A 10,798-nucleotide genomic window follows, 5' to 3' on the forward strand; every position below is an offset into this window, starting at 1 on the left:
ATTAATAATCATAGATCGTAGATAGTGTGTGTTTCCTTCAATTATTTTAAAATCAAGTAATGCACCCTTCATCCAAAAATCTCTCGCTTGTAATATGTGCGCATATTTACTGTACAAAACTTGTCAGTGAACTATGAGGGCAAAAAAATAAATATTATATAAATATAATTAAATATAATTTTGTTAATAAATAAAATAATCGTTCATTAATCGTAATCGGGTTAAAATGTTCAATTAATCGAGATTTTGATTCTAAGCCAAATTGCCCAGCCCTAGTTGAAGGTTCAAATTTCAGTTTCAATACAGCTTTTATACAGCTTTTCAAGCGCTTTACAAGTTTCCAGTGACCCTTATTCCTTGGCTGGGATCATGTCGAGTCCTTTGAAGCTGCATTGAAACTGAAATTTGGCCTGTTGGCTCCCATCGAAATGAGGAGAAAAATCCTGGAATTCCTCAAAAACCTTTTTGACAGAAAAAAGACAGACATTTTTTTCTTAGAAATGCATCTTTATTTAAGAATCTTTAGGGTTTTTTTTTATTGGAAACAACAAGACAATAATACTTAGTAAGAAAAGCATTTTTTTAGGTGCATAGATTTATTGCACATATTTATCACATATATATGTTCATTTCATTACTCTAATTAAGAAATGCAACTGTTTGGATTAGAGAACATTTAATTATGTGAAAAGAGCATTCGACTATGTGAAAAAGCTGCTGCAAATTGAAATAGACACAGAATTATATTTTAATGTCAAATATTAGTAAAGTCATGTAGCCTACACCCATGACCCCTTTATGCTTAAAGCTTTACCTGGTTGAATTATGTTTTTATACTTCATGTTTAGCTGTTTCATTCTTCTTATTATTTTTTATTTTATTTTTTTGCCTGTGGGATACCATGAAAATTAATAGTTCAGTGACTTACCGTTTAATTATTAAGAATTAAAGTTAAGCATAAGAATTAAAGTTAAGCATTGGCTCGAAGTATGCAGAGGTCTTTTTGGCAGGAGCTGTTGCCATGGTGAATCATAATTTCGGAGCTCCATTGATCAGGGCTTTTCATAGTCATGGTGCAAGCACTAAACTCAGAGTAAACCTACTCAGACTGGAACCAAAAACTCAGTGTTTCCCATCTCAGGGTAAGTCAATTCAGAGTCCAAGTTTAAACTCAGAGTTGGTTGAACCTCCTTATTGAAACAGGCCCCAGGAGCATCATACAATTAGTTTATATATATATATATATATATATAAATATTATGATTTTGTATAATCAGTGAAGTGGAGTTTTTGCAAAAACAGATAACATTTATTTTTTCAAAAATCATGATTTTTTTATTATGTTAGTATTTTGTTTATTTATTTTTGTTAATTTTACTTAAGGGGAGACACTGCAGGCAAAAATCACTGTTTTTTTATGCACCTGTCAAATTTGAGATTTTGGGCTTTTTGGTGTTTCATAAAGTGTTTTTTCAGACTAGTGGAAAGAAAACACCCAAAAGACACTGTTAAGTGTTTTTTTATAGCATTTTATCTATTTGTGTCAATAGATTTCAATTACAATACTTAAAGGCCTTTATCTAGGGAGTTTTTTCTCCTGCACTGAGCCATAAATCTCCACTTCAGTAACACTTACACACACCAAACTTTACATTTTTATTCCTGTCTATATCCTGAAGGTTTCACAGAGCGATTTGTTCATATACAATTAGCTTGATTTTATACAACATTTTACTCCCCCAAAATGGTTAAAAATACATGGTTTTCTGTCTGTTAAAGGTTTTTCGGAATTATGGAGTAATAAAATGAGATACCTGAAACCCCCTTTGTCAAAACATTTGACTCTAATATGCCAAAAAAAAAATTTAAACAAGAATTTCGAAACTGACTTGATCCAGTGTTTAGATTTTTGTACTAAAATATGTATGCAAATTAGTGCATATTTCATTAAATAATGCCTCGTTTGCTTATTTAAACCTAACATTTAAAAAAAAAAAACTTGTAATACATAAAATATTTGCAATTATCAATGTAATCAATCATCTGGGTAAGTAAGGTGATAACTATTAGTTTTTTTTTTTTACCCTATTCACCTGCAATGTCTCACCTTAATCAAAATAACCCAACTACAGTTTGATTGAGATCAACTGGAATGCACAATGAAAAAAAAAAAGTATAACTTTATATTATAAAATTATAACTTTTACTGTGGAAACCAATACGTTTGAACATTACTTAATACACGTTTAGTCTTGGTCCGTAAATGCTGGGCTGATTCAAATGAAATTTTCATTAAGGTGTCTACTCCGTTGAATAATAAAAAAAACTGCATGTAAATTAACAGAACTAACAATTTATTTTGTTACTATGCAAAGTCAAATAAAATTAAAATAACATTTGGGGAACATAGGAGGGGAACTTCAACAATGAAAACACAAAACTCTGGTGCATGTTTCTCATCCGTTTGATTGACAAATGTACAAATATATATTTTTGGCTTTTCATGTGCCATAATACAACACCATAAATTGTTTAAACATCAAACATCCCCATTTTTGTCTGAGAATCACCTCATCTTCTGGTCAATAAATCTTCATACTGCAATTACAGAACACAGTGTATCAGATCGGTGCAGAACAACAATGATGTGAATGATCTACAAGTACATTTTCTGATTAAGAAGGCCTACAGTTACTTAAAAATGCTCATAATTACCTCATATGCTGGTGGAGGTGCACTTGGGACTGGACCGTAGTTTGGTGGAAGTGCATCTGAGAGTTTGTCGTAGTTGGGTGGAGGTGTATTTGGTACTGGACTGTACATTGGTGGAGATGCAAAGGGGACGGGACCGTAATTTGGCAGAGACGCAGGTGGGACTGAGCCATGTGGCAGCACGTACACGACCGAACTAACAGGCTGGGTCGCTGCAGAAAGGTACGGCTGGTTGACAGGCAAATTTGTGGTCACACAACTGACCACCACAGGGGTTGACTGAGAGAGAACCAACATGATGTTTGTTATACACCTGTTTTAATCTGATTTTTAGAAGAAGAATGTTTAAAACTCTTAAGGAGGTTTACCTCTGGGTTGCAGCAACAGGAACAGTAGCTTGCGGCAACAACGAGAGATAAGATGAAGATCAGAATATCACAGGCGAGAAGGATATAGGCGGACACATCCCCAGCAATCTAATTAAAAGAGTAACAGTCATTATGAACTGAAATATAAATATGGATAAAAAAGTTGCTAGATCTATACAGTATAAAAGACAGATTATTTTCACATTTTGTTTTGTTGCAGCATTATGTTAAACTGCTTTAAATTAGTTTTTCCCCACATCAGTTTACACTCCATACACCATAATAATGACAAAGCAAAAAACAGATTTGCAAATTTTACAAATTTGTTAAAAACACTGAAATAAGTACATTGCATAAGTATTCAAACCCTTAACTCAGTACATAGTTGAAGCACCTTTACAGCCTCTTTTTGTCTTTTTGGGTATGATGTGACAAGCTCTGCACATCTGCATTTGGCAATTATCTGCCATTCTTTGCCTCACCTTTTCACCTCTCAAGCTCTGTCAGCTTGGATGGGGGCAGGCAGACATTTTCTAGAGTCCTGTTGTTCCAGTCGTCTTCCATTATGGATAATGCTTCTGTGAACCTTAAATGTAGCAGATTTTTTTCTGAACTCTTCCCTAGATCATTGCCTTAACGCAAGTCTGTCACTGAGCTCTACAGGCAGTTATCTTGACCTCAGGACTTGGTTTTTGCTCTGATATGCATTTTCAGCTGTTAGACCTTTTCTGAGAGGTGTGTGCCTTTCTAAATCATACTCATTCAAATGAATTTGCCACAGTTTAACTCCACTCGAAGTGTAGTAACATCTAGAAGCAATATGAATGCCCCTGAGCTAAATTTCGAGTGTCCCAGAAAAAGGTATGAATACTTATGCAACGGGATCTTTTCGTTTTTTGTTTTTTTTCTAATAAATTTGCAAAGTTGTTACAAACCTGTTCTTTGCCATTATGGTGTATGAGATGTAGATTGATGTGAAAAAAAGTAACTTCAAGCAGTTTAACAATGCTGCAACAAAATGTGAAAAAATGAAGGGGTGTGAATACTTTTGCAAGGTACTCTATAATCTATAAGATTACAGGGTACAAAAAAAAAAAAAAAGTAGTAATTTAAGTACACACTAGGGCTGGGTAAAGATATACATTGCTTTATTTTAGCCAATCATGTTCAGGGTGCATATAAACCGATCATCTCTTCGGATTTACTACTAGTTACAGCATGAAATAAACATGAATAAACATTATGGCTTTGTTGAAAGATCCAGTACAAATTTCCGAAATCCAAATTATGTAATATACGATGTAATCTTTACCTCAGAAAAGCCAATGGCCAGAAAAAAAATAGGCTACTTTAGAGAAGAGCATTTTCCTAAATATATGCACTATATTCTATTGGTCTTTAATAGTTAATGCACATTTGAATAAATCCTTTTTTTGACAGCCATCATTTAAATGTTTATATTTAAAAAAAAAAATATATAAAAAATATAAAAATATATAAGAGATATTTGAATTGTTTGATAGATTGCATTGAAAATTACATGAAAGATTTACATTGTTTAAAAAAAAAAATCCACATCCACATCGTGAATAGCTTACACGGTGCAACCATTTCATGTAATCGAAATAATGGCGCAACCCATAGTCCAAAATATGCATAAAACAATGTGGATTTTTAATATAATGTAAATCTTTCATGAGTTTTCTACTACATATTTTAGTAAGAGAGATACTTTGTTATGTTACGCCATACAAGTTTTAATACTGGTATTAAGACTTGTATTGCATAAAGGTTTAGTTCACTTTCAGAACAAATTTACAGATAATATACTCACCCCCTTGTCATCCAAAATGTTGATGTCTTTCTTTCTTCAGTCGTAACGAAATGATGATTTTTCAGGAAAACATTTCAGAATTTATCTCCATATAATGGACTTCTATGGTGCCCCGGAGTTTGAACTTCCAAAATGACATTTAAATGCAGCTTCAAAGGACTCTAAATGACCCCAGCCGAGGAAGAAGCATCTTATCTGGCGAAATAATTTATATACTTTTTAATCTCTACACAGAGCACACACAGAGCTAGACAAGACGAGCATTTGAGGTTTAAAAGTATATAAATTGTAATATTTTTTTTTTTTTTTTTTTTTTTTAGAAAATAATCGTTTTGCTAGGTAAGACCCTTTTTTCCTTGGCTGTGATCGTTTAGAGCCATTTGAAGCTGCATTTTGGAAGTTCAAACTCGGGGGCACCATAGAAGTCCATTATATTGAGAGAAATCCTGAAATATTTTCCTCAAAAAAACAACTTCCTTACAACTGAAGAAAGTAAGACATGAACATCTTGAATGACAAGGGGGAGTCCATTATCTGTAAATTTTTGTTCTGAAAGTGAACTACTCTTAAGAATGTATTTGCTCTATTTGATTACGATCTGGTGACTGTTACTCCTCTTCCACCAAGGCATTTCGAGATCTGGTTCAGAGCCTATTTTCAAATCGGTTCCTTGTCTTTCAACACCCTAAACACCAGCTCTAAACCAGAAATAGTGGTCCGTTAAGTAGCACCACTACATTGCTGGTCTAGAAGTAAGAACCGCTCGGGTTAGGTAGTGTTGCGCCCTTTCTGAAATACCAGCTAAACATGAACACGTTGGATTCGCCACGATTGAGTCCCGTTGTAGGTTTGCAATGCCATGAATATCAATAGCAGCGCAGCATGGTATTAGGCTTGTTCAGGATGCATCAGGGCTGTGTGCACCAGTTGACATGTGTTGTAAAAGCACTGCGAGAGCAATTTAAATGCCTAAAGTCCATGTGAAGCAATAATAAATGTGTGCTCTGAGTTTGTCAAACAACAGAAAATGTGTCAAATAGAACAAACATCTGAAGTGATAAGACAAATGTAAAAAGTGTATAGTGGGGGGTCGTGAGGACTGGAATTGATTACCACTGTACTAGACATACACACACACACACACGCACACGCACACACACACACACACACATACTGTAGGCAATGTAATCACTTACAAAAACCCAAATGATGTGGGAGCGGAGGGAGAAAGCAGCTATTGCAAAATTTACATAGCCGATCAACTGTGAGGCTTTGACCTGCAATACAAACAAGCAAATATTAATACAATTCCCCTAGTGTTTTCTTTAAATATACTGTCTTGAGAAGAAGCGATAAAGTTGACACTAACCAGACATGGTTTCAGTGTGTGTGCAGCCAAGACTGTTATAGCTCCAATTATGATGAACTGCAGAATAGAAACGCAACAGAATTCAGTATGTTTACTGTATGATATATACTGTATTGTATTAATATCGAAATGATCAACTTACAATGATTGGCGACCAGAGAAGAAAATAGCACTCACTCCAGATAGTCAACCCGAATGCCAAAATAGCTAACAATATTTCCAAAATCTGTGAAAAACATATAGAGACTGTTAATTCATACACACAGCCGAGGCCAGAAGAAGAGATGTGCATCTAAATGCAGCTTAGATTATACAGTGGTTGCCAAAATTATTAGAACAATAGTGTTTTCACCAGCTAAAAACGGTTTTAAGTCAGTTATTTCTATTTTTTTGCTGTAGTGTCAGTAGGAAATATCAGTTTACATTTTCAAACATTTATTTTCTCATTAATTGTAATAATCCAGTGGGATTTGTGTTTGCACAAGGAGTCTGACAACAGCCAGTGCTCAGCACAGAGATCTCGATCCTATCATCATCCAGTGGCCATCAACTGTGGCAACATCTCCAAGATGCTTCACGAAACCTACCTGCAAAGCTACAGTACTGTTTAAAGTTTTAGGCACTTGTAAAATGAGGATGCGGTCAAAAATAATGCCATAAATAAATTAAAATCAACATTTAGTGTGACCAACCAGCTTTTGCCCTAGGTGCACTCACACATTGTTTTCCAGGTAGCTTCCCTGTTAAAGAAAAAACAGCTAAAACCAGGCTAGGCTGGTTGGCTGACCTTAGTTGGAAGTAGCTGGTTTTAGCTGGTCTCGAAGCCTGGTCAGGCTGGATTTAGCTGGTGGTCTCTCAGCCTGACCAGCTAAGACCAGGCTGGGAAAGTGGCCAAAACCCCTCTAAAACCAGCCTGCTGACCAGCTATGATCAGCCAAGGCTGGTTTTAGCGGTTTTCTTTTTCAGCAGGGTTTGCATGTAGGTCTCTTGAAGCATCTTGGAGATGTTGCCACAGTTCATCTGGTTTTAGTCTCAATTTGTTCTGTTTCTTCATGTCATTCCAGACAGACTGGATGATAGGATCAGATCTCTGTAACACTGGATGTTGTCAGACTCCTTGTGCAAGCTAAATTCTCACTGGATTATTACAATTAATGGCAAAATGAAATGTTTGGAAATGTAAACTGATCTTTCCTAGTGACACACTACAGCAAAACCTGCTAAAAAAACAGCGTAAGCTGGTTGGCTGGTTTTAGAGGGGTTTGGGCCACTTTCCCAGCCTGGCCAGGCCAGACCACCAGCTAAAACCAGCCTGACCTGCCTGGCCAGGCTGGGAGACCAGCTAAAACCAGCTACTTCCAGCTTAAACCAGCTAAGTCCAGCCTAGGCTGGTTTTAGCTGTTTGTTTTTTTCAGCAGGGCAATGTAGAAATAACTGACTTAAACCCATTTTAGCTGGTGAAAATACACTGTTCTAATCATTTTGGACACTGCTGTACACCAAAATAACAAAAATTAACACAAGAGAAGACAGAAACATGACAGCTTTACAAACACACATTCTTGACACAATACTTGACAAAGATAAATGAGGCATTAAACAAGATTATGTTAACCATCAAAGGAAACAGGAAAATAACATACAAACTAAGAGTAACAGAAACAAAAACCAACACAGAACGTGACAAAGTTGTTTTACCCCCAAAACCAGTGGCTTGGTTTTCAGGAACTTGGAGACTTCATACTGTTGATACTGATATAACGGCGTGGTTATCATCACATCAGCGGGTTTTGGCAACTTTAAACATACAGAGGGTATATTGTCTTCACATCGACCATAGTGTCACTTAGCACATATAGTTTATAACGATAACAATGTAGCCTATTATTATTTCGCGCCTAAAACGAATCTGCTTGGCGTTAGAGAACCAGGATGGCTATTTAAAACAAGCCTATCATGATCCAGGCATAATTCGTCCATTTTTAGTGCATTAGTGTAAATCTATCCGTTTAGTAGCCTATATAATCTGGATATTTTGCTTTGCTAAACGAAAACGTGCCATCTCTAAACGACATCAAGAAATACAATCAGTATTGCTAAGTCACTGATTCAAAAACTCATTTACAAACATTAGAAACATTTCATTTGACGCCATAAAACTAACGTTACGTAGGCTAAACAGTGTTGTACCTCGCGTGTCTAATCTTAACTCTCCATCAACTCAACACACAACCTAAACTAATCTTTAAGGAGAATGTAGTGCTTAAATGTAATTCTAGAGCCATCAGGATGTATGATCTGAAAATCTGAGCAAATAAATCAACACATTGAGAAACAGCATGCTTTACCTATTGCTGGTGTTGCGGATGTTACTTTCACTTTTAGCCAAAGGCTTATTTGTGTGAGCAAAGACTACTCCCTCTTCCTCCCTCTCTCTCACTGCCAGTAAGTGAAATTTATGCAGCGAACATGTCTGAAAAGCGAAAATACGACACAGCACAAAAAATAAAGTTAGTTTATAATGTTTATTAAAAACGAATTCAATTTAAATTCCTATAAATTAAATTAAATGTAGTTTTCTGTATGTTTTTTTTTCTCCCATCAGGCTAATCAGTATCAGCCGAATTGCACCGTGTGAGGTGTGTTTATTAGTGATGGGAAGTTCGGTTCTTTTCCGCGAACCGGTTCTTTCGGACAGTTCGTTTCAAAGAACCGGTTCCCCAGTTCTTTTACGCTATAACGTAATGACGTCATTAACAATTACTATCGTCCCGCCCGGGCCGGGACTCGAGTCAACATTCAAATAAAGTCAGTAACTAATAACTTAAACATAATTTTGGTCTGACAAGTTTCTGACAATTAAGTTTTGCATCTAAGCACCAATATACAGTTACATACAGTGATCATATGAGTAAGTTTTAAGTCTTGATATAATAAATTAGGCTATAAGATAAATTAATTCTAATCAGAAACACGATCAGCTTACTATGCACATGCACAATCCATAAAGATTTATTTGTTATAATTTATACATACATTTCACCAGATCCCCTCATTCAAGTCAGTCCTCAGTTAACCTTGTTTGGCAGCTGCACGAGTCACGCATGCGCACAGTATCAGCTCATCGATTCTCAAATCGGACGCGTCCGAAAGAGACCGGTTCTCGTTCAGTGTACTGGTGATCCGAAAGAACCGGTTCTCGTTCATTGTACTGGTTATCCGAAAGAACCGGTTCTCGTTCCCATTCAGTCGGTCCACTCGGTACAACACATTACTATGGGATAACGCGCTCCTGCGCCGTCTGCTGAAGACACTTATAAACACGCCTGAAAGGCAATTGACACATGACGATGTGGGTGGGGCCGCCTGCCCACAGCATATAAATGCAGTCATATGTGTCATTACCTTTGTCCTTCAGCTCTTCACCGTGCTGCTAGGACACCACGCCACATTCACGAGAGAAAACCCACTGTGGTGATCCTTGTTGAGGCTAAGCAAGAAACAGACAAACGAAGAAGAGAGTTATTAAGCTCGCGTTTAGCTACGCTAACACGGGCTAGATAGCTCTTTTTCGAGTAGTTATGTCACAACTCTCAGGTGTGAGAATAATGGGGATTGTCCACGCCGTGATGGCTCTCTCCAACCCCGGGGCATGTGCACACTGCCGACGGCTCCGGCGTTCCACGCTTAATCGGCATGTGGCATTGGTGGAGAGTGTGCTTGGTGGGACAGTGGCCAGTCACGGTCCGCTTCTATCCTCAGAGGTTTCATGTTTCAGGCAGGACAAATAACAGCTTCCCCCTTGCTCTCCGAGGCGGCGGGGGGTAGCGAACCCGGTGAGGATCCCTTCATGAGTCTCTACCGAAGAGCGGCTGAGAAATTGTCTGTGGATTGGCCGGCCCCGCCTCCGGTACAGAAGAGCTCGCGCTTCAGGGGGTTTTACCTTTCTTCTGTGCAGACGGTGGTGTGGACCTGCCTGCCACTTTATCCAGATTGTGTAGCGGAGCTCACATGTTCATGGCCAAAACCCATGTCATCTCCTCCTCCAGTGCCGGGCGCAGGCAGGTTCATGGACCTCGAGGGGGCGGGAGAAGCAGGGCTGTTGTTGTAAAAAACAAGCAGAGTCATTAAAAGGTTCGATGCCGAGGAGGTTCAACAGACCAGCACAGTCGGCTGCTCACCCAGGATCTAGAGTGTCTTCACGGCCCCCACCGGCCAAGAGGCCGGCGGCAGCGCACTCAGTCAAGACAGCAGGCGGAACCAAGGAGGAGGGATCCTCCCCCGGCGAAAGCGGGTCATTCCTCCACAAGGAAGAAAGGCCAGTCCGGTCCCTAGCCTGCAGAGGAGGGAAGAATGTCGGCACAGAGGCAGCCACGTTCTTCTCTCGTCACACAAAAAAAACTGCAAGAGAGCGGGTCCAACTTTAAGTTCATTTTCAATAAAGAGATTTTGTGTTCAGCATACAATGCCTCATGTGTTGATTGGTCAGCAAAATCAAAATGGGTTAGAAACACT

The 10,798-nt window shown here is 37.9% G+C and overlaps 1 protein-coding gene across 1 annotated transcript; it reads right to left on the bottom strand.

The window, feature by feature from the left end:
- Positions 1-2,333: 2,333 nt before the first annotated feature.
- LOC141288784 (uncharacterized) lies at positions 2,334-8,720 on the bottom strand. The gene is made up of 8 exons (XM_073820954.1): positions 8,632-8,720; positions 7,982-8,080; positions 6,426-6,509; positions 6,284-6,340; positions 6,111-6,191; positions 3,081-3,188; positions 2,716-2,991; positions 2,334-2,598 (listed from the first exon to the last, which is right to left on the bottom strand). Exons 2-8 carry the CDS (start codon positions 8,057-8,059, stop codon positions 2,572-2,574), a joined length of 711 nt encoding a protein of 236 aa, XP_073677055.1. The 5' UTR covers positions 8,060-8,080; positions 8,632-8,720; the 3' UTR covers positions 2,334-2,571.
- Between the last annotated feature and the right edge of the window lie 2,078 nt (positions 8,721-10,798).

This window comes from Garra rufa, chromosome 16 (assembly GCF_049309525.1).
Source record: "Garra rufa chromosome 16, GarRuf1.0, whole genome shotgun sequence".
Lineage (NCBI taxonomy): Eukaryota > Metazoa > Chordata > Actinopteri > Cypriniformes > Cyprinidae > Garra > Garra rufa.